The sequence below is a fragment of the Dermacentor albipictus genome, chromosome 5 (assembly GCF_038994185.2).
Source record: "Dermacentor albipictus isolate Rhodes 1998 colony chromosome 5, USDA_Dalb.pri_finalv2, whole genome shotgun sequence".
Taxonomy (NCBI): Eukaryota; Metazoa; Arthropoda; class Arachnida; order Ixodida; family Ixodidae; genus Dermacentor; species Dermacentor albipictus.
The window spans coordinates 134,606,817-134,631,831 of record NC_091825.1 but is presented as its reverse complement, the minus strand read 5'-3'; the positions used below and the strand labels follow the sequence as shown (position 1 = coordinate 134,631,831).

The window sequence follows — 25,015 nt, the reverse complement described above, 5'->3', positions numbered from 1 at the left end:
TCCCGTAAATCTGAGTACAGGGGGCCGGATGAGGCAGTTGTGTTTTATTTGTTTGAAGCGACAAGCTGGAAGTGTACATATGTTTTTCCGTCCGCGTTTCGCAAGACATACTAATGGAAAACTATACGTGCAAAAACGCACTCGAGAGATACATGCTGCTTGAAGAACAAGAAAAACATTTGTTCTCCAAAGGGAACCGTACAGTAACACAGTAGAACGAAAGCCGACACTGCGGCCGCAATGCACGCGCAATCACCGAGTGGCATCAAAAAGTAGAATGAAATAAAGAGAGGCATCTATTCCTAAGGCATAAATACATGTCAAGTGCAATTGTAAACACCGTTTGAGCGGCAAGAATGCATATACCAGCGCCCGAAGTAGTACGAATGACCCTTCCGAGAAGTATCGCCAGCAGTTTCCAACGGCGCGACCTTCATGCGGCCCAACTCACTTCGATCGCAGCGCCCCCACAGTAATTTTTCGCCGTCGCGCGCCTCATTGCAAAGCATGCGCCGCCCTAGCCGCTCGTCCCACTCAACCTTATTCTATACACTGTAATGATTACGTAGTGAGCTATGCGGCCGCTACGGGCGGGGGATATCGGCTTCGGGGGGGGGGGGGGGGGGAGGGGTTAGTCGCGCTGTTCGCTCGCTGGTTTTAGGCTTTTTGTTACCGCTTCGGGAAAGGGGGCGGGGCTATTCGTGTGTACGCCACTCTAAGATGACTGCAGATATCGTTATTGTGTCGCCAGGTTACCGAGAGGCCTAAGCTTACATTGTTTATTGTCGATGGTGAATGAATCACTACATGCCCACAATTTTTGTACAGGTCAGGTAGTCTAAAAAAAGAAAGATGAAACGTGCTCGGCAAGGATTACTGTCAGCAGGATAAGTTCGGGCTGCCATGTCCCATTGTCTTCATAATGCATTGGCGAGAGGCGCGAAGTATAGGAGAAAAAAAGAAGAAAGAACAACGTTATGCTAAATTTTATATCCCATATTGTCTGTTCTTGATATTTCTGTTGCACATTTATTGTTCAGGTCCGGCGGTAAAAGCTTCGACAGAAGTGGAGTACCCGTAGGAAAGCGAGGAACGTTATGGAGACAACAGTGTTTACAAGTACCTGCAAATTTTTGTGTGAATAAACAATGGCACTAAATAAAGATATAAGCAAGTCGAATTAATGCTCACGTATCCGTGGCAAATGCAATTTACGGTTTCATGTACAAAAAAAAAGCTCGGTTTGTCGCAGACGGCTTTGAAGATACAGCCGCCCGGGCCGCCCAGAGTAAAACGCCCCCCCCCTCCCTCCCTAATCACGGCCTGGAGCCTTGCGCGCGACGAAACACGGTGCGCTTCCTCCCCGCTTCCCTCCCTTGCGTGCGCGAGATTGAGCCCTCGCACGCTTTCACTCGCACATGCAGTATACGGCGCGCTCCGACGATTTTATCGCCCTTGGAACTTATACATAACCTGACGGCGACGGCAGAAATGTGCCTGGGGTGTCCATATACATAGTTGCGATCGCAATAAATGAGGTTAAGCAATAGATAAGGTAAAGGAACGACAGAACAAACTGTGAGGCGTTGCGGTATCACGGCTTTTTATCGAGCGGCCGTTGGCAGTACTGTGCAAAGGACAGTAGGCGGCGACCGCTTATTTCATTGTGACGCGTTCGTTCTCGATCACGTGCAGAGCATGCGGCGCCGGACCGTATAGAGCTACATTCCTTCGCGATTTCCGTTACAGTGAAACAGAATGCAAGGCCAGTGCGCGTGACGCATATGTAAACATGAACTTGTATTGCAATTCCTGCTCAATCTGCAGTACGTGCTTTGAAGCTAGTGTTGATTGCCTTGGGTTCCAAAACAAACAAGAAAAAGAAGGAATGACAGTTTTATGTCTCACTACAAAATTAAGTTCTTATAATAAAAATTGTTTTAATGGTTATTTAATTAGCGATTGATCAATTAACAAGTGAAACTGTCAATAACTACCCGTGTGAAGTAAGTGAATTACCGGGTTATAAATCGTGTGCCCCAGCTATAACGTTGGGCAAGATGTTAATTAATTAACTTCTGGGGTTTTACGTTCCAAAAGCACTTTCTGATAATGAGGCACGCCGTAGTGGAGGACTCCGGAAATTTTGACCACCTAAGGTTCTTTAACGTGCATCTAAATCTAAGTACACGGGTATTTTTCGCCCCCATCGAAATGCGTGCGTCGAGGCCGGGATTCGATCCCGCGACCTCGTGCTCAGCAGCCCAACACCATCGCCACTGAGCTACCACGGCGGGTAGGGCAAGATGTTAAAAAACCAAGAAAGAATATGGGTTTATGACGACTTTTGCAGTAAATAACATATGCCAGCGCTCTAAAGCGCAATAAGTGGTTTTGTGAACGCCGTAGAATTTACCTAGCTACAATAAAATAGATATAGCGACCACCGAGATCAAATCTGATTTAAAGAAGAAAGAAAGGTTGGGGGGGGGGGGGGGATCTTACGGTTCACGTGCACGCCAAGTAAAACCCGTGTGACTGAAGTACAGACTTTGCTAAAGTGCTCGAAAGTGTTATGTGTGGACATTTCAAACAAGTGGTTCAGTAGCGGGCAACGTTTTAAACTTGAACGAAAAAAACCAGTCAAAAACACAAAGGACAAGAGGAGAGGTTCACACCGCAACGACTGGTCGTTGTGGTGTGAACCTCTCCTCTTGTCCTTTGTGTTTTTGACTGGTTTTTTCCTTCAAGTATGTACCAACTGGCCCAGATTTCAACCCTTCTGCAAAATGTTTTAAACTTATTAATGCCATTGCTCGAAATAAATAGCTTCACCGGGAATCGGGCTGGTAATCTGCAAGGTCGCACAAGTCTCCTACGTGTGGTAGTGTTTTTTTTTTTTCCCGCGCACATTTAATGGTCGAGCTCAAGGCGTCCGTGCGTTTCTCAAAAGCCTTGCGCAAGAGCTGATATGGCGAGCGCGGTCGGGTGTCCGTTCGGGCCAGTCATGACAACGGCCGATAGCGTAAGCCGTGCGGTGGACCATGTAAACATGTTCGCATGCGTTTGCTGTAACTTGAACACATTCATAAACAGGGTCTGTGACACGAACGCGACCTGCAGCAGACGCGATAGAGTTTCAAGATTTGAGCACTATGCTATACTCAAACGAGTGCAGTTAGATTCGGCGCGCCCTTGAAGACGATTTCTTGCCCTGAAAACTTTTTTTTTTCATTCTGATATCTTATAAACATCGTCGCACGCGGCAGTCAGCGCAATATTACTGCGGTTACATGTCGCGCCACAGGAGGCGAGTGCTTGCCCTCTGGCCTCTTGTTTTCTTTCTGTTCTGACATCTTCTCACCTTCCTGGTTGCCCCAGCAGTAAGTGTAATTTGGCCTCTTCATATGGAGGTTGCTGTAGATGAACACTAAAGACTTACACTGGAAGCATGGCGCGAGAAGGACGATCGACAAAGACCAGACATTAAAGACTTACACTGGAAGCACGGCGCGAGAAGGACGATCGACAAAGACCAGACATGACATGCGCTTGTCCTGACAGGATAGCGCTTGTCTCGTCTCGTCTTTGTCGATCGTCCTTCCCGCGATATATGCTTCCAGTGTAACTATGTATTACCGACCGGCCCAAGCCTATACTCTTCTGAAGAACACTAAAGAGAAATGCAAGTCAAGCTGTGCCAGTAAATTAAGGCAAGCCAGAAAAGAGAGCAACTAAAGATAGGTGGCGACGCCATCCTGGAATGTGCCGCAACAGTTCGCCGCCTTGTGAAGCCATGTTTTATGACAGCGCGTTTACTCGGGTTCGATTTAATTGTTCACATCCGGGAAAAAGGAGTGCATTGAGCTCTAAAGGAAGCAGAAAGTGACACCGACAGGAACCGAGAACGTTTCCTGCACCAACATAGCCTTGTTTTACAAATGAAAAATAAATAAATAAATAAATAAATAAATAAATAAATAAATAAATAAATAAATAAATAAATAAATAAATAAATAAATAAATAAATAAACGTGACGTTTTAGTGGGACGACCACAACTGGCTTCCACGCGAACAATACGCTTTAATACACACACTCCGTCGCCATATTTCATTTTTCTATTTTCTGCAACTGAGTCACCCTCCTCGTGCCGTTATCCACAAACAAGTTCACTTACAGGTTGTTGTTTTTTTAAATACATGATATTTAGGAGATTTGGGCGCCTTTAGGCGGCAACGGCTACTCTTTCTCATCGAACAAGTATATACTAAATATGACGTAAGCCGGCGCTGTACGAAAGAAAGGTTACAAAGAAAAAAGGTCAGCCAGTCAGCTGACGTGACTGAAATGAAATAGTTCGTCTACGAAAATCGCATCAAAAACAAGATTGAGCATAAATCATATCTCACTAAATGTAGAAGAGACAACGCGCAAGAGATTCTATAACGGAAAGTCAGACCACATACGGTCTCCTTAATTGCACCCCGTAACAATATATTCGCAGATTTTTCTTTTCATAGACTGTATATTATGGTCAGTGCCCAACGGGCCAAATTCTAAATTAAACTAAAAAAATACGTGATTCGTGCGTCACACAATACACGTGTACACGACTTGTTATGAAGAAAAAAAGAAGGGGGTGGGGGGACCGAGAAAAACGGCGTCACTAAACCACTATCGCAAAGTCTTCGTCCTTTCCTCAGGTTTTTTTGCACGCATTACTATGTACTAGGTAGTTGGAGAGAGAACGAAAGAGAGAGAGACAGAGAGAGAGAGAGAGAGAGAGAGAGAGACGCCCTTTATTGGCACCAACAATCACGGAGAGGACGCAGCCTCTCCCCGCCTTACAGACGGCCAGACCCCTGGGTCACAGCGGCTGCCTCGGCCAGCTGGACGGCTCATAGCTGGTATCGCTGGTCTGAGCTGAGCAGCACAGGGTGTCCCACTGCTGCCCATCTTGAATTCTGTGGTCCTCGAAAGGTCCCGCCTTGGAGCACACATATAGGATATGTGGCAGATCCGTCCTACCCGTATGTAATTTGCATTGATGTCGTATTGCCCTGGATAGAACCTGCTGCAGGCTACCGGGTTCGGATACGTGTTTGTTTGCAGAAGGCGCCAAGCCACCGCCTGTTTCTTGGTTAGCTAGGGATGAGCTGGTGGTTTCCGGACCCTTTTCTGCTCATTGCGATCTGTGATTTCTTAGTAGCTGAACATGCTGTCTTTTCTCGTTCCCGGCTGGACCGGCTCACTTGCTCGGCGGGTCCTTGAGAGACGTTGTGAGCCGCCTCGTTGCCTGGTAGAGAGGAGTGCGCGGGCGCCCAAATAATTTGTATCGTTCCGTCATGGTGGTCGCTGTTAGAATTTTGAGCGTCTCTGACGAGATGTGTCCTCTCGCGAAATTGTGAATTGCGACCTTTGAATCGCTTACGGCAATTCTAGCTTTGGTGGAGGTCACCGCTAATGCAGTGGGAGCCTCCTGCCACTACTTCGGGGTTCTCACGGTTCAGCTCGCGAGGGGTTCTCCGGACATACCCATTTCCCCTTGCGTACTTTACCATTCCGCGGCGTCTAATGCATAGGCAACGCCCTCTACGTTCTGGTAGTAGCGCTCAATGTGGCCCGTCCTTGCCTCCCGTCGCTCCTTGTGGTGCTCCGGGTGCATATATACGCTCTTGGGCAGTGGAGGAATTATTAAAGTTCCTCGTCGTCATCTAGTGCAGTGCCGTGTTTCATGCCGTGTTGCGCTTCGTATGGCGAATGTTGAGCTTCCGTTGAATGTGTCGCCCCGTAGAGCTCTGTGTGAGCCTTTCGTGAAGCTTAGAACGACAGAACACTGAGCTAGTTGATAAGGATTCATTATGCAAGAAAAGGTGAGGCGTGCAGACAGGAAACAAGAGAAGTGGACAACACGAACGCCGCGGCGTTCGTGTTGTCCACTTCTCTTGTGTCCTGTCTGCACGCCTTACCTTTTCTTGAATAATGAGCCTTTCGTATTTTGCGGTGGCCTCGATTAGTTCGTCTATATAGCGTGTCGTGTAGCCCTAAATGTAAGAGTTTGTCGTTAGGTCTTGTGCCTGGGACGACAACTGCCTGTTTGTACGCTCGTCTTTTATGATATGCCTTCCACCTTGTTTCTTTCCGCTACGTCAAATTAGTTGTAGAGAGTGCCGTCACAACAGCTGCTCGCTGAATTGCAGTCGAGAGAACGACGTATCACACCGAAACACTTCACGTTAGAGCTGGTACATATGTCGTGCTCGCTGAGCGATTGGGGTCACTGCGCGTTGTGCAGCTGCTGTGATCCACTTTTCTTTCAAGCGGGCTGACTGACCCAGTCGCTTGAGCTCATAACATCCCAAAGCTACGCATGCACTGTACGAAACGTGCACGAGGAGCTACGGATAAAATTTGACTGCTCGTTGTTCCTACGGCATTCTTGCGTTCCTTCCGTCTTATTGCGGCCGAGGAGGCCGGATATCTTAAAATCCGGATGTGAAGGACTCAACACGCGTGCCCGCTCGCAAAATGGGTTCATCTTTTATATTCTTTTACAGCCTTTTTTTAAGAAAAAGGAAAGAGAAAGGTAATACTTGAATTGCACTTAGAAATACTTTTATGTGAAGTTAGAAAAAGGCAAGATTGGTTTCGCACCGTTTGCTACCTCTGGCTGCAATTTTGTGGACTCGTTACGGAAAGCTGAAATGAGCGTCTAGCACTAAAAAGAATGCCCTTTGTAGGCGTACATTCTCGCACTGAAAAAAACTTTGAACTGGCAGGCTAACCACTTTCATCTCACGCGCCAGCCTGTCTAACAGTCAGTATTGCAGCTATGACAACTGCATTTTTTGCACCCGAGTACAGACGTAGCCGCACGAGTTTCCTGGAGCTTTAGCTTACTTTAGAGACTGCGTGCGCAGAGCATCGTTTTGCCGAGTCAGATATGGTCACGTGCAGGCGTGCTTTTGTCGGATGACTGCACACGACGTCAAAATTGTTGGTTTTCTGTCGCTCGAGCGTCCCGGACGTTCGCGTTTAGGACCTCGGACTCTGAATGTCGTGAAACCTCGACAACAGGCTGCCAGCCATTGGACGCGTGCGGAAAAAGCAAGTCGAGGAGAAACAATCTACTGCAAGGCTACTGTACCAGGTGTTTCTGCGAAGACTTCAGGCAATTTTTAAATATCACCCGAGGGCAGACAGCCCAATTCCAATACTTGCACTGGTCCACTCGAAGAGATAGACATTACTCGCCCGAGGAAACGAAATGCATAATTGACTAACTAAAAAATAAAAACAAGAAGCTTTTTATTTAATAAATTTACGATCTATACATAGTGGTATTTGCGAATTTCAGCCAGCGAGTTTAGGATGCTCGAGATATGCGCAGTCAAACTTGAGCTAAAATTGCACTGGTCATCCACTTACTTTTTTAACAAAACGTCATTTGATCTATTGAAGGACAAACGTAACTGGGACGCCCATGTATTTTGCCAACTTCGGGAATTAATAAGTCGAAACTCGTATTATCCTGAAACATGCGTTACAAGTGTATAAGTCTTGCGAACTAATCGACCACAATAAAACTTCGGCTGGGTCCGGTTGGCACATAGCATGTTGAAGGTGAAAAATTCAGCGCGAACACCCAGGACAAACCACAAAGAAGAGACGAGACAAGCACTGGCGCTGACTAACAACTGATTTATTCTTCTTGCGACAATGCATATATATATACCCTTAACCACTCAACCAGGCATGCGTATGCAACAAAAGACATAGAAATACTCATGCCGCATTGGAGCCAGTTACCAAAGACGTGCGCGCAAGAAATTATATTCGGCTGAGTACAGGGACAGGGAGGTATCACTGACACAGTGGTCTGCTTTTTTTTTTTATGTGGAAAGCCTCCGAGGCCGCGCATGTTCATTGGTGCTTCTGCCGAGAATCGACGTCTGATGAAATCGCCGTTTACAATCACGGCAACAATCGCGATGGGCAACAAGATGCGCCGCTTTGTCTGCAATATTGTTTACTTTTTGCTCATGTTCCCTAATTCGCTCATCGATACCTCGCCCTGCCTGCCCAATGTAAGTCTTTCCACAAGAGAGGGAAAGCATAAACTACACCGCTGGAACATGGGATGTGGGAGATCCCGCGCTTGATTTGGCATCCATCGCTTGCTGTCACCGCAAGTACGGGGAGCACAGCTTAGCAAGCTTGTTCGGACCAGAAAACGCCACGGGGACACCACGCCTGCGAGCAACTCTCTTGGGTTGATGAGTGACCTTGTGAAGATAAGGCACCGCCACAGCTCTGAACGTTTCACGTTCAGCGATCGCCATCTTTCCGCTCGGGGCCTCGGCAACTGCATTCAGGGGCGACATAGGGAAACCTGCTGCCAAAAGTCGGCGCATCTGATCGTCAAGCGTATATACTTTATGCGCCAGTGCTTGTCTAGTCTCTCCTTTGTGGGTTCTCCTGGGTGTTCGCGCTGAATTTTTCATCACCGACTACAGTTCGCGAAGACCAGTATGTGCCATAAAATAATTAGATAAAACGTCCATTAATGTTGTTTTGTTAATTAGTCGAACATGCATTTAGATTTAGCGTGTAAGTAATATCTGCCTGCTTAAGAAATCCAGCTCAATGATTAGAAATGTGCTACCAGCTGCCACAGTTGAATTTTGAAATTGGTTGAATTAATCGCGGAAACACCTGGTTTGCATATATAAGCAAATCACCCACAAAAATATAGAGAAAACGAAACAAACAAACAAACAAACAAACAAACAAACAAACAAACAAACAAACAAACAAACAAACAAACAAACAAACAAACGATTTTATCTTCAAACCGCCCGATTTCTTGTTTCCAACGTTTTAAAGCTGCAACTAAGCCATTGAAAACACTGATAAAGGAGGGTTTCAGGCACATGTCGACCGCCTGGAGTCTTACAACGACGACCAGAATATAAGCTCGAGAGGGCTTTTGTACGCCACTGGCCCCAGAGCGCGGCCTCTTCGGCCGGAAATAGCACTCAAGGCCTCACTGTCGGCGCGGAGCGAGCCACTGCGGTGAGCATACTCCAACAAGGGTTGTTTAAAGATCATAATTCCGAGGGCCGCCTCCAACAAACGAGGCGACGACGAAGTCGGGCTTTTCGAATCCTATGGCATCACTCGGCGGGTCCCCCCAGTTAGCGAAAGATAGACAACAACAACATTACGTAAAGAGACACGTCGTATATTAGCCAGCGCCTCTGACGTGCGTTCTTTTATGTTCTTGCCTTCACGTCTGCTCCAGTGAACCGAAGAATTCTCATCACCGCTTTTGTTTCTCCCGTACAGTGGCCTCCGTTGGGCGAACGTGGTGTTGGTGAACGAACACACGTGCTGCATGCAAGCCGCGGCGAGTCGTAGCACGACCCGTGATGCGTGCTTGTCGAAGTCGACGGTCCAGCGCGCATCCTCCTTCCGAACGTCGCGCGACAGCCGTTTCACCTTTTGGTTCGACGCTGTGCAATTCTACCGCTGAACGATGACGAGGGTTCGAGTGCCAGCAGAAGTGACTTCATTTAAGTGAAGGCACAACGAATAAATAAATAAATAAATAAATAAATAAATAAATAAATAAATAAATAAATAAATAAATAAATAAAACAGCCTCCATCCCTCCCTCCTCTCCCGGCTGCGTCCCTGATACCGTGCGTTTAGCGAAATTATATGTCGATTTTAACTTGCCAACAGGCATCTTACATATTTGTGCTGTACATTATTTCTGGCGAAAAAAAAATAAAGATCGACGTTGTAGTAACGCACGGCTCCGGCAGGAACTGCTGGTAACTCATTCAGTTGTTTCTGCCTATTACAGCGCTGTATGATATAATGAACAAAGTTTTATTACACGAGAATATGAGGCATCTGTAAAAAAATAAAAATAAAGCACTACAGCTGAAAGTGAAAGGAGGGAGGACTTCCCTGAGCAGGAAATTCTCCCACGTACGCGTTGTTGTTCCTGTCCTGCATGGCGTCCACTACAGCGGACATTTTTAGAAAATGTGTTCCGAAGAAAGAACTTTGCTTCACTCAGCCACACTATTTACAGTTCTGGCTTCCGAAGGCTTCTTCTCTCCGGCGTAGACAATTATATGTACCAAACCTAAATGTAACGAGAGTTACAAGTAAAAGTGTGTGGACGAATGTGACTTACCCAACAACACAGGACGCCATAATTGTAGCCGAGTTGGGAGAAAAACGGTGCTTCGTGGCCCCTTTTATGGAGGCTATATAAAACTTGTCCACTAGAGTTTACCCTATGCGCAAGAGCTTCACGGAAGCACTAAACTTGCTAAAAAAAATGTAAAAATCGCCGATACTGTCCACTGTAGCGGAGAGCATGCAGCAAAGGAATAAAGAACACGACAGACTAACCGAGCCACGACGGAAGGTTCCACCACTGTCTCCATACTAACCGTCACCACCATCTCTATCACGAGAAGGGTGTACTGGTATAACCTAATCAGGAGAAACAAAGCACACGCTATCTTTAAACTTGGTTGAGCGACTCTTTGTACGCCGTCTGAATACTATCTTGTGTTTATACGCCGCCTTTTGTATGCATACCATCTGCGTGCTTTTTTAGATGCTAACCACCGCATGTAGCCGTGCTACTGGAGAAACGATGACGCGCAGTCTATAGCAGTGACTAGCGAACACGGCACAAACATGACGCAAAATGCATGGTAAACGTTTTAGTACATTACGCCAAGTATATGCTAATATAGTTTCATTTGTCGCAGTCGCAGACAGTCAAGGAAGAGGGCGGCAAAAGTGTTGTTCGTGTACTCTACTGGATGCTGGGAATGTCTTTGGATTTGTTGTTAAAATGAGAGCAACGTTATACTGCTGGAACTTTCTTTTATAGTTACAGATTGTCGGACGCATTTTCGATCGCTCTCGCACCGCTCCACGACGGAAAACGTTTGCTCTTTCGGTAGAGCACGTTCACTCTACTTGTGCGGAAGTAGAGTGAAGGTATTCCATATCAGAGCGCACACTCCTTTGTGGATAAGGAGAACACTCGAAAGTGCGAATCAGTCGCCCTCACAAAAGGAGTCGCAAGTACAACCTTTATTCTTAGTGAAAAGGATGCAGGAAGGGCAGCTGCTTTTGCTTGAGACAAACAATAAAGGATGCAAGTGCTTCCTCAATTCAGGTATGATCTGTGAAAGTTCCGGAATTTAATTCCTTGCCAGGTCCTTTCGTTTCCTTCTCTACAGCATGCGGGCGCTTTTGAAGTGAAGAGAAATAACCGCAGTGTTACAGAATGCGGATGACCGTGTCGCGATCTCACACTGTTGGAGAATGCCGCGCGTCTGTCTTTTTCCGCTAAAGCTTCTTTCCGTAATTTCTACCGTATACTTTTTTTTTGTTCTTTTTCAAATTTTATGCATCCTTGACGACAGCCGGCGCAAACAGCTCGCGCATGTTTCCGCTCAACCTAGCAGCGTACAAACAGCTGGTCCCGGCTGCACCCCATGCACACGTCGCGTGGAACAGAAAAAAAAAAAAAAAACGGACCCAGTGGAAAGCTGCCGACGGCTTTTGCGCGGCAAACGAGCCCAAGTGTTCGAGCTGGTTGAAGCGGTCGGTTCGCTTCCTTTCCTCAAGCAATTAATATCTAGTGAGGAGCAGTGGGAGGCTGCCTTGCGCGGCTCCAGGCCCGATCTTCAGGAGGCCATCCTGGAGTGGGCTGAGAGGATAAAGGAGGCCTACTTCAAGTACTTCCTCCCGCCACCCTCTATTCCATTGCCCAATTCCCTTTAAAGAGGGATAAATAAAGTATTTCATCATCATCATCAACGACATACGGCATTGAGCTCCGATTGCGCCCAAGCTGAAACCTTATGCCTATCTGAGGGCAAAGCGCGCGCCACAGAGGCAAGCAGCGTCACCAACGGCCTTCGAGATCGGGAGCCGTGCGCTACCCAGTCGCGGAGGCCATGCGCCACCGCTGCTGTTTACCTCTGCTGTTTACTACTGCTGGTAGCAGCGCGTCCGATAACACTTCTGAAGTACGACGTTCAGTTCGCAAGCTCTCCCGAAGTGATTGTCAGTACGAGAGGCGGGAAACGGGGGCGGACATAAGGGAAACGTCCCATAAGAATCTCATCTGGTAAAGGGATTGCGAGCCGCAAACAAGCACAGCATGTATTGGTTGTCGAGAAGGGAATTTAGACAAGCCAATATAGATCACCGAAACGGACGCCTACGTGTGTCTATTTCTCCGTATAAGCTTAGTTTGCTGACATACTATACGTTACACAACACCCGGGAATGTTTAAATACTGGTGCGCTCAAGCGCAGGCTGTAGGCAGCCAGTTGGCTCACAGCGCAGTCCCACACGACTTACGAAACAGAAGTTACCAGTGTTTCACTTCGAGGACAGATAAGGGAATCATTTTTTCCCTTTTTTTTTGCGCCGCGTTAGACAGAGATGCAATACGATGAGAAATTATTTACATCGGAAACACTACCCAGATTACTCGCGGCACACACGGTCAGTCCAGCAGATCATGGAAATAAGTTATGAGATTTTGGGGATGCACATCGTTTTCGCGTGGGCTATGAAGCATATGAAACCGAAACACTGTGTGCGAGCGAATGTACGTAATTTCGGGCGGGTACACAGTCGGAGGAGCGCAAGCGCACTAATGTGTAACCCCCGCACGCGAGTGTGTACACCCGCTGCACGACCACACTGACACACGAGAAAGAAGGAAGTCCGCACCGTACAGCGCACAGTGGCGCAATTAACTCCGTTAATTGGGGTCGTCCAAACCACGGCGGGAAGTGAGCGGAGCGAATAAACGGCTATATTTCAGGGCCGCGGCGATGTGCACTTGCTTGAGCGCTTGGCAAAGCTGTGAACGGCGTGTCACAGCCTCGCATATAGGGATGGCCCTCCGCCTCTCACACTTTAACAGAGAACTCTACAAGAAACACAGAGGACGCAAACACTGCGCAGCGTGAACACTGCGCAAGCGCAGAGCCACAACACTGCTCATCTCTCGTGTACTTATAGGGCTGATAGCGTCCGCTTACTTTGGGTCACTTACTTATAATTGCCATCTGTACTGCGCATGGACATTCTTACAAGTATATATATACTACATGACACGGGGGCTCACTGGACGTGGCGTACGTTTCTTTGCGGTGGTCGAATATAATCTATTGTTGCGGCTCGAGGGTGCGTTAGGGCAAAGAATCCATCAAGCCCATCGACGAATACGCCAGGTAGTAGGAATGAAGGAAAAAAGATTTGTTTGACATTAGTCCCACGGCTCCAGTTACGGAAGCCCACTGCATGCACGAGCATGTTAAACGTCCGAGTTCACATCAGGACACGTCGGCCCCACTGCACGAAAGGTCTCCGCTTTTAATACCGTCGTCTTTCTTCCCTAGGCGACTAGACTAGGGAATCTGATCATTGTGTCGCGGCCAGTGCAATCGTCGAATCGGTTGCAGTACCCCGCCCGTGATATCGCATCGTTCCGCAGCTCTCCCACCTCCGATGCACTCTCACCTCCGATGTTATGGAATGGGTGACCATTTAGCAAACTGGAAATCCAACGTCGAAGCCATTCTCACGGTATAGCATTTGACGTTCGCCCTTGGCCCTTTTCATCATTAGTTCAAGCTGTCAGGTAGCGGTACGGGGGGGGGGGGGGGGGTGCTATTGTGGACCCGTCAGCAGTCGGCGTGAACGCTGCGTCGACTTCTAGACGGGCGCTGATGGATGGGTGGGGTTGCCTCGTGACAAACGTCTAATTGAAGACCCCTGGTCGTGTTGAGACGTAACGCTATCTGCATAGGACATCGTAACTATGATGCACCAAGATTTAAAAATATGCAAATGCCACGTAGCTGGATAGAACCAAGGTAATGTTGTTTGACATCGGTTGGAGATACTCATATTATTGTTTGAATTCTGTCTAGTTACATAATGAGTCTTAATTATTCAACTTTTGAGATAATATATTAAGACGAAAAGTGTCAATGAGAAAATTGCAGAGCAACATGAAAAACTCCAAGAACAGCTTTCCGTTGCTCAATACGTGCTACATAATGTTTTTCCAAGCGTGATACAAGCCCGCGAATACACGCAAAGTGCTTCGAGCGGCCAATCGCGCGGCAATTTTGCATGTATTCTAAGGCTTTCGAGTGGAGTTGTCCAGATTAGTATTGGCCACCTGACGATTCATTAGCGTGCACCTAAATCTAAGTAAACGAGGTTTTTTTTTACATTTCTCGATCGAAATCCTCCCGCAGCGGCCGGTAATCGAACCCTTCATTTCGTGCTGCAGAAGCAGAACGTTTCAAAATATTTTCTTGTATTCGGGTCGTTTTGGGTGCGGTAATATAGTTCTCGAAATTTTCTACTAGAATATTGGGTTCGTTTTTTAAAATCATTGTAGGTTCCATAGCAGACGCTGTTCAAAGTTCATGACCTCATGGAGCGATGTGGAGCGACAGCTTCAGGGCGGCGTCGCCTCATGTCAATATATCGCTTGTGCTTCCTTTTCTGGCTTATACCTTGCCTTTGCTCAATGTAAGAGCGGCTGCTTTGCTATGCGCAGATGCGTAACGTTATGCATGCAATTTTGCCAATACGCGCTTAACCTATGTCATATTCCTCGTCGCGGTCTCTTTTATCGCGTTCGAAGTCCTTGTTCTTCGAAAGAGCACCCGACGTTTCGTCGGATCTTCAAAGAGGACGGCGCCTTCTTTGTGGAGTGTCGTGACGGAAGAACTGCGGCCGCCGGCCTCGCGCAACATCTATCAACGTCATACGATGTGCGGTTGGCACGCTGTCTATCAGTAGCGCCGAAGCGAAGAGATTCAAGAGAGGCACAATGTAACGGTCTTTGATAAGTGGCCATGTAATTCTGTACGCTGGACTATCACGTAAGATTGCTTATGGTCGCGTGTTGGTGCTGCGGAGTGAGTAGGATAGAAAGAAAAAGAAAAACAAAGAAAACAAGCGCGTTGCTCGTAAGGTTGTGAAGAGACTTCCGTATCAGAAGTGACCCTGGTTCATGATTAAGAGAAACTAATTGTAGCAGCCTTGGAAAAGACGAGAATGCGGTGACATTTCAAATGTGTCGCAGGTTTTTCTGTGTGGTACTTCCTTACAAGCATGACTGAGCAAAGCAATAGAGGTGGATGATGCACTGATGTGAGGAAGTATGAAGAGCACAGTGAACACGATTATATGTCTCCATTCGTATCGATTAAATGCGTTTTTTATAGATATAAGCAAACAGGTGTACATGTTTTACGGTAAGCAACAGTCGAGCGCTGGATTTAACGCTATGGGCGTTAGTTCCCTGTTTCTGCACAATGACAATGCTCTTTCGAGCTTGGTGGCATGCTGTATTAATCGCATCTATTTTTGTTCACCCGATTCGGAGTATTGCATTGTTTTCATTGACAAACTGGACAATCTCTTTTTTTTTACGTGTCTCACCGAAGGAAACGAATTTTGTGCGCCAATCTCGCCACCGGTTGTACAGTAAAGTTACGTTAGTAGACAATAAATGTTATGTTTCTGCACGGTGACGATGCACTTTCGAGCTCGGTGTAGTGAAGCGCACTGGTATCACAGAACTTTGCTAACCCAGTGCCAAAAATACGCGTTCTAAACGTAGCGCGTCCAGTTCGCATAAAATTTCAAACATATACTTTGGAAGGAAAGCAAGAAAATTAAAACAACAACGACGACGAAAACAACAATAACAAAGGACAACCGGTGCTGCTGGAGGAGTGGCAAAAGAACAATTCACGCGAGAACGACACGCATATATAAGCACGTGGAAACGACAGGGCGGTATACGTACTCACGCGACACGGCAATGCGCCTAGTAGCACCAGACGCAAGCTGCGTGCGCTGGATGTAGTCTGGCGGGCAGCCACGGCTATTCGGAGCACCAAAAACGTGCCGCCTATTTGGAACACGCGAAAGTTGCGCTTGCGCGCGCAGCGCCAAGGCCACCACCGCTGACGACGGTGGATGGTTACGCACTCCCGAGCTCACGTTAGCTTGCTTCGTGCCTCCCTGCCAATGCCCGCCGGCTTTGAAACACTGTAGCGTCTAGCCTCGCGTGCTGTGTGGCGCTGCCCACTCTCTGCACCGTCGCGCCATCTTGCAAACGCACGAGCAAGCGCAGACACGGTCACGCTCGAGGGGGTCCCCGTGGCGCCAAATTTACTTGGCTCGCCCCACGGGTTCGGCCCGTGGGGTGAGTATCTAGGTGATCTTGTACCCATCGCAATAACCTCATTATTTTTAAGGGGTTATGCAACAATTTTTAAAATTCCTATTCTTAAGTGTCCGTTGGATAGCTCCCACAACAAGGGGCCAAAGAAAGGCAGGGCCACAAAAGCGCTCGTCCCACAGATGGAATTGTTCTGTCTGTCTCTGCAGTCGTAAGTGGAGCATCCGGTAATATCGTTTGCGCTACTCTGCCAATAGTCGCTTCGAGCTGTTTCGCTTACTCATAAACTGCCATAATCCGCTACCATAAATATATAATAATAATAAAAAGGCGTTTGTGCACTATATTTATCTGTGAACTTTTACCGCAGTACCAAAATATACGCAACAGCAATGAAACGTGTGTGTCGAGTAACACCCCGAATTATTGAACCCGCTGTGATGCCTCTACCTGTTTATATATAGTCGCTCCAGGCAGCGCGTGTAAGGACCACAGTTGCCAGCAATGTAGTGGTGACAACTGTGCCTCAATGATGTTCTCGCTGTCGACGACGTCATAAACTTTCAGTTTGTTTCCGCCAAACCGCTTCATAAGCATGTGGCTCCGTTGCCGGGGCGCAGCACATTTTCAGTGGTGATGGCGTAGCTTCCATCCTGTGCTCACAATGCCACAGTGACACGAACCCAGCACATTGCGAGTCCTGTGTACTGGGGATCGATCGTTGCTCCCACTTTGTTACCGCGCGTTCGCCAGCGCGAGCACAGTTTAAAGGAAGGGTTATAGCTTCAATCCACTGATGAACTTGAACGTTAGGACAGGAACAACACTTAAGCAACAGTAGTAGAGCAGGGAGTAGTAGTATAAACTTTTATTTAAAAAAAAAATCACATTCAGGTCCAGTGGGTGGGTCCCTCAGTCTAGGGCCCTACTGGCGATCGCGGCACGCCGGGCTTGGTCGAGAAGGGCCAATTGGTCCTCCCGCACCGTGCTGGCTAGCCACACCTCCCACTGCCTACTGTTGGAGTTTTGCCTCATAAGGGGTGAAATACACAAAAAGAAAGTGCCGCTTAACAAGAAAAGCGTTTCAAAAGGACCAGCTGTTGGAATTATCATTTAGCTATGGCTACGTAAGAAAAATAGGCGCGAGAAATAACAAAACCAATCTTCTCACTTGAGAAAGTTGAAGAAAGCAAGTCGCTTTCAACAATACTTCCAATGCACTGTTTTGATTCAGGAACGGGACATGTACTACGCAAATGCGACATCAGGCTGAACTAAGGGCGATCCCGCTAGTCGGAGCACTAGGCCGTACATTCGTTGTCGGTGTATAATGGGAGACGTGCCGGACAACCTCAGATGTGTTCCATTTGTCACGTTCATTACTTTCTCTCAGTAGAAGGCGGGAGTGGAACGAAACGGCATTCCTAATACACGAAAACTCTTCCCGCTGTTGATATGTCTGAAAAGGACTGTGGTAATAAGTTTCGTGATACCGCGGTACACGTTCTGTGTTAAAAGCAGTCCGTGTTTTTATAGGCATAGTGAAGCGTAACGTGTCACAATCCAAGCGATTAGAGAAACGTTTCCTGCAGTCGAGCGTTGCTGAACGAGTTCTGGCAACAAAGCTAGCTAGCATCCCTGCGTGCCGTATTTAGGGAGGACTTTTGTCTAACGGCGCATGCGCATAGTATAAGACTGAAGGGGTCGCGCACCACCAAACGCGTTCGTGCTTTGTCAGTCGCCGTTCTTCATGCCCCAAGGACTTCGAGCCGCCACCTGAGGCCACCATAGCGAAAACTGCCGTTCTTTTTATGATGATGACGATGGTGATGATGATGGCCTCATATTATGGATCATACCCACACTGGGTGATTGGCCAAGAATTGCGTGCTGAAACGATTACCCATTCTTCTGAAGTGTTACATATTCGATGAAAAAAGAAAAAGAAAGAAAAGGAAACATTTCTCTTAAATAAAGTTATTTTTAATAAAGTTTATTTTCTTCATCCTCGGGCTGCGGATGTTGATGTTGATTCCTAAACACGTGACACATACCCGCGAAGGCGATTGGCCAAACGCCGATAGATCAAAATGTCTAGCAACAAATGCTAGCAAGAAAACGAATTAAATACCTAGATTTCTCGATTTATCTTACGTTCCCAGTGTTCTGCGGCATACACATACTCATGCCGAGCGATTGGCCAAGGGTTATGCGTTTAATTTTAGAGTCACGATACTGAAAAAGAAAACGAAGCAATCTTTTAAAACAGCATGAACGGCGAAAGGTCTGCCAATATTTAAGCGTTGTGGCCAAAACGTACCTAAGCGCGTTTTCTAAATCTGGGTGACTGCAACGTCATCGTGCGCTACAAGAGGGGGCAATGTTTTTTCGTATTGAGCAGGACGGGTAGTGGAGAAAGAAGAACTGGCCAGTGCATCGTACAGGAACTTATATCTTGTTTATACGAGGATGAAGACGTCTGCGTTGAACGTAAGGTCTTTCACTCGCTCAGGCTTCTGCAAATCTAACTGCTGCATCGACGTGAAGTCACTGGCACCAACTCAATACTACCTATACTGGCTCAGCTGCGATACCCTTCACTGACCATTGAGCTAGCACGTGGGAAGATGGCATTTTTGACAAGAAAGACACAGACCTAAATACAAAACTAAATAACCAATAACTATATTACGCCAACGTGGTGGACAGCGGCAGAGAACGAGTTAACCAGAGCTGCTCGAAAAGCAAGATTTCCGGATCGAATCGAATACCAATGTTCTAGAGGAGCGAACTTCGAATATCGCATGGAATACCGAATATTTTCTTAATCGTAAACGAAGTGAAATATAAAGATTGTGTGGAGTGCGTTCTAATGAAAAAAAAAAGAAGTAAATGAATGAGAACAAGGCTTATTTACATAATTTGACACATGTTACGCCGTTCGCAACTGGGTGCTTGGTAAACTGAGGAGCTTGGCGCAGCATCGAAATGATGATAACTAAACACGGGTACACAGCGCGTTGCACCACGGCACCCCACGAGAGATGCAAACATGGTGAGGTTGTCAAAGTAAGACACTGCTTTGCCTAAACCGTGAGAGCAAGTTCGTGAAGCGCATAAAATCGATCGGAGCATACTGATTGAATGAGCGAAAGTTATTGTGCAGAAGTTAGTGACTCCATTAGTTTTCTGAGTCAGCTGGGACCTCTGCACATCAACTGAGGCTCCCCCTGCAGCAAAATAAATTGGAAGCGTTAACCACTTGTATCTGCCTTTCTCCCTGTAGACGCCGGTAAGTGTTGTTATCCCTTATATTCGAAATGGAATTATTATTCGACATGTCGGAATAGTGAGTTATCGAATCGAGTACGAATCGAATAACAGCGATTATTCGATTCGTATTGAAAACTTCGAATATTCGTGCACTCCTAGTGTAACGTAAGCTCTCGGATGCCGAAACAGCATGTACTATACCCGTGGACAACTAACTCTTCGTGGCAATAAATGGAAAGCTGCGAAGGTAAAGCGCGCACGGGTAAGAGCGTTCCTGGAAAAAAAAAATTCTCATTCGCATTCGCGTGAGTTAAACTTGAAGAACAGCATGCACTACTATAGCTTGTGTGCGTAAAATGCATCTGTGTCCATCGACAAAAAAATCCGCCTCCATTTCACCCCGTGGAAGCGGATGTACAGCGAAGCTGGTGCGGACGTAATACAAGTACACCACCACCACAAATGACGTTACACGGCGTCACACGGGCGCCCCCACTGCAAGCAACGTACATCACGCGCGCGCGAACGTGAGCGGAAGTGCAGCACATTTCCTCATTCTTCTAGGCCGGCCGCCAAGCGCAAGTGCGTTACTGAACTAAATTTATGTTTAATAGCAAATTCCGTCAGAAAATACGTAAGGCACGACTTACACACAAGCTGCGGACGTGATAGTATCGGATTGTTATTTGAATGTACGAGAAAACATAATTTTTGTTACGCGGAAACTAAAGAACAAAGCCGTCCAGCTGACGTTTGTTTTTTAGACTCTCCGCCTGGCGCAAGTGCGTTATTGAACTAATTGAATTTCTCAGAGTAGAACGTGTCAGAAAATTCGCAAACCACGAGTTACATACAACCTACAGATGTGATAGCGCCGGATTGTAATTCGAATATACGACAAAAAACCTAATTCTGTCACGCAGAAACTGAAACACAAACCTCTTTTCCAGCTACCGTTATTTTTTGGTGAGCACGCCACGAAACAGCAACTAGAGTTCAACAGGTTCATTGTGGAACCTTCTTTTTAAATGCGTAAGCATCTCTATGCCTACCCAACGAGGAAAACCATCCGTCCGTCCCCCCATCTGGCCGTCACGTAAGACGACAGTTTTCAAGATAGGACCCACAACATTGAGCGTATTGACCTTCGTGCTGTCTCTCGCTTCAACGTGAACCAAGTGGCGAGAAGACAGCGCACACGAAGCTATCAGCACGCGGCCCACTCTGTCCCCATCGCAGATCTCTTTCAAGATAAGGCCCGCGCGGCCGCGCCATACGCAGCCGCCGCCGGAATACTGTTGATCCCGGTTGATAACGGTTAGACGCGGTTGGGTAAGGTGCTAAGGTTCGATAACGGTTTAAAATGATCGGAACGTCATCAGCGTGCACCTGGCGCCGCCACCCGCATTAGTTTGCTTACGTCATCAATTCACCTTTTGCCGCCGTCCGCAGCAATTCGCTGTCGTTTATGCTGGTCGGATCAAGTTTCATAACATTGATAATGACACCGGGCTGAGTGGAGATGAGCAAGTAGCCCGATTCTTAGGCACACTTAGACAACCACCAGATGAGTTTCTGCGTGAATAAAACAAAATGCTTACTGATACCTTGCCTGTCAGGACTTGGCTACATTCAAGAGACATTTTCCTGACGTACATTAATTGTTGTTTGTGTGATGTACTCGAAGCAATTGGACATTGTGTAATAGACTGCAGAGATTAGGCGTCGATTGCACGGGTACTTCGCTCGTCTTAAAGCCAGCCAGCTCCTTGAAACACTCGATGCGTGCGCCTCGTGACACTTTCTCGTTTTCTGCCCTTGTGACAGCTCGCGCTTTGGAGCGCCTTGCTTGGAGTGCACCATGTCCGGTCCACTTTCTCCAGCACTTTTCTCGCAGCAGCTTACGCTTCGTAGAAACTCTGAGATATTGTACCGAGTTCCTGATCGCCCAAGTTAATCACGTTTTGAACGCTTCTTCGTCGGAGTACAAATGCCATCGTCGTTTTAACATACACGTATAACACGTAACATAACCGTAGATAGGTACGATTGTATAACCTGTAGTTGCTGATAACGTCACGATCCATATTTTTCTTGCTCACGCTCGTCCACTATACCTAAGTAGAACACAATAATCGCTGTGTCGTAAGCTCGCGTCGAACGGCCGGGGTAGGAATTACGACTTTGTCGCCATAGTTTCTAATAGTCTGCAACGCGGTTGTCGTCACGATGCTGTCGTCACGCGAACGTACGCTCGCGACTAACACCCCACTACTGAATTTACACAAACACGTTGGCCCACATGGTATTGCTTCGCGAAACCCCAAACAATATTGGAGAGTCAGGAATATATGCGAAATTCTTCGCATAGCGTAGATTCCCACAGTGCGTGGGATCTGCACATTAAAACTAATAAAAAAAAGGTTATGCGAGAATTTCTATAGTGGACAAATATTTTTTCCAAGCAATATTTAGTACTGCAACTTAAACCTTCTTTTTTTTTGGTGGTGTTTTGCACTCTTTCTCCAACGGCGTCGACAAGCTGCACTTTGCGTGTCCGACTTCCTTATCGGCTCTCGGTACGAAACGGCGTGCTTAGCCGCCAGCGGCTGTTGCAAGCCACGTGCTCGAGGCTTCAGTTATTTAAGGTTTACGGTGCATAGCGTTAAATGGGCTGTATACCCTGTGTTGCGTCATTTCATTTTCTTATGGTACTTTTCAAGATAATTCAACTGAAGTTTACTATTCGGACGTGCATGAAGGCATCGTGTTATTAAATACTTGGTTAACGATGCCTGCTGGCATTTTTAGAACCATACTATGATGGCCGTCAATATGAATTTGTGCACGTATTCACAAGAAAGCTATTGCACTAGAATTCTTTCCCAGCCAATCATCATGTTTGACACATTAGTAAGCAAAGGTGACCGCAGCCTATGGCAAAGAGCCCTTACGAACGAAGAGCTGGTTGAATTCTATACCCCTCACTCCTGACCGCCCCGACATACCGTCGGTCACAAAAGAAAGAAAAAAGAAAGAAGAGAAAAAAAGGCTATCAAAAAAGCAACAGTGAACGTGCAGCTGCGCAAGAACTATGCGTCGACATTGAGCACGACAGTGGAGACAAATATGTGACGTAGATAACAAAGTATAGGATATCCCAAACATTTCCGAGCTTTTTCTCAAGCACAACGCGGGCGCACCACCTAGCGTGGATACAGCTAAGTGGATTTGCAGCGTGGGGAGCGATATTTCCGGAAAGAAGAGAGGCATATGGACCTTTTAATGCGAATATTGAAAAACAGCAGCTCTTCCTGAGGGCGAACATTTGGTAATTCGGACCTCGTATTTTGATGCAATTCTGAAAGTAAAGAAATAAGTTTTTCGTTATTTTGTTCCCTACCCAGATGCTTTCGCAATCGGGGTGCTATATTTTTTTTGCTTGGTGTTTATTATCTCAAACACTTTCTTAGAGTATCTTGCACATGCCTGGCTAAAAGCCACACTGCGAACGACCGCGCTTTTCACTTGGAGGAAGGTGGCTCTGTGTCTTTCTTAGCAATTAATTATGGCTATACGACAAAAAACGCGTGGCCTTGAAATTTCACTTATATTTTGTTGAGTATAGTAACATTATTCATGCCAAATTTTATCTCAGTATCTCTTGTGGCTTGCCATGCGAATGATTTGTTGAGCGTTAGAATACGAACACCTTTCAAAAGTTCACGCCTCATCAATCAATCTATCTATCTATCTATCTATCTATCTATCTATCTATCTATCTATCTATCTATCTATCTATCTATCTATCTATCTATCTATCTATCTATCTATCTATCTATCTATCTATCTATCTATCTATCTATCTATCTATCTATCTATCTATCTATCTATCTATCTATCTATCTATCTATCTATCTATCTATCTATCTATCTATCTATCTATCTATCTATCTATCTATCTATCTATCTATCTATCTATCTATCTATCTATCTATCTATCTATCTATCTATCTATCTATCTATCTATCTATCTATCTATCTATCTATCTATCTATCTATCTATCTATCTATCTATCTATCTATCTATCTATCTATCTATCTATCTATCTATCTATCTATCTATCTATCTATCTATCTATCTATCTATCTATCTATCTATCTATCTATCTATCTATCTATCTATCTATCTATCTATCTATCTATCTATCTATCTATCTATCTATCTATCTATCTATCTATCTATCTATCTATCTATCTATCTCGCTTCCTCTTTCTACAGCGTTACGCTTAAACTCGGTTCTCTATAGGGCACTACTGCTTTGCGTCGTAAAAATTAGACTAACTCTTACGAAGTCTAGACACGTGTTTACATTGAGTCCAAAGACTGTCTGCAGACAGTGCATGGACCTATGGCGTCAAAATCATGTGCCCATTATTGTTTAATACTATCTCCGCAATCAACCCGTCCGGTAGTTTAATGATTACGAACAAATTTAAAGAAACAGAATTACGTACTAGCTATACCAAAAGGCAGCATATATATATTATAAAGGCAAAATGACAAATATACAAGGCACAATCTACAGTGCGAACAAAACAAAGCTCAGACACGAAGGAAAGACGACACGACACGAGCGCTGACTCACGACCGGAATTTTGTTATTAATAAATCACATGTAAATGCAAGAACTCATGCATGCAGAAACAAACAAAACTGAAAGCGCCAACAGCATAAAAGAGAACGAGAGAGATAAATAAAACGCAATATACGATAAAGTCCCACCAGAAACATGATCGCAAGTACAATCCCTATACGCAACGAGGAAGTGTATCTCGTTGCTGCGTAGTGCTTCCAAGCTATATAAGTAAAATCACCGTACGAGAAGTGTGCGCTCAATACACCCACCCCCACGCTACCCTTACCTACATTCTTCTTGAATGCCCGGCGGACCCTCACCCACGGCGCGCGGAGCTCCCGACCACCTGAAAGAATGGGAGACCCTGCTGCGCTTGAAGGATCCGGCCAGGCAGGAGATCGCCACTGACCAGGCCACCCACGCCATGGAACTCCATGAACTCACTAAAACTTCTTTCTGGGCGAGTTGGTGCATACTTAACATAAAAATTGTAACAGCGCAAACACATGCAACCACAAAGTACCAAGTACCAAGTACCAGCGCTTGTGTCTCGTCCTTGGTGCTTTGTGGTTGCATGTGCTGGCGCTGTTACAAGTTTTATGTCCATGAACTCACAAACGTGTAGTGCAGTGTCGGTCGTGCGGGGACCCTGAGACCTACGTGTCCGAATCCCCTGGTCAAATAAAATTCTGTCTCTCTCTCTCTCTCTGTGTGTATGTGTGGATATTACTATCAAAGTTAATTTTAACACGAACATGTTCTATGCCGCGTTCTACCGAGAATCTGTCCCGGATGTTCGTGCGTCACGCAGTCATCATCACGC

The 25,015-nt window shown here is 46.3% G+C and overlaps 1 protein-coding gene across 6 annotated transcripts in view; it reads right to left on the bottom strand.

Moving 5' to 3' along the window:
• LOC135921272 (organic cation transporter protein-like) overlaps nt 1–25,015 on the bottom strand; it is an 84,395-nt gene that overhangs the window by 40,581 nt on the left and 18,799 nt on the right. The window contains exon 1 of one of the 6 annotated variants that reach the window (XM_065455591.1): nt 15,902–16,139. The exons of 3 other annotated variants lie outside the window; for them this stretch is intronic. Coding sequence is in view for 1 of the 3 variants with exons in the window: in XM_065455589.1 (XP_065311661.1) it covers nt 10,213–10,232 (20 nt within the window). In the remaining 2 variants the exon portion in view is untranslated. Of the gene's footprint in view, nt 1–10,212; nt 10,248–15,901; nt 16,140–25,015 lie in introns of those variants that run through there. 2 more of the 6 variants (XM_065455592.1, XM_065455589.1) reach the window with 2 other exon arrangements.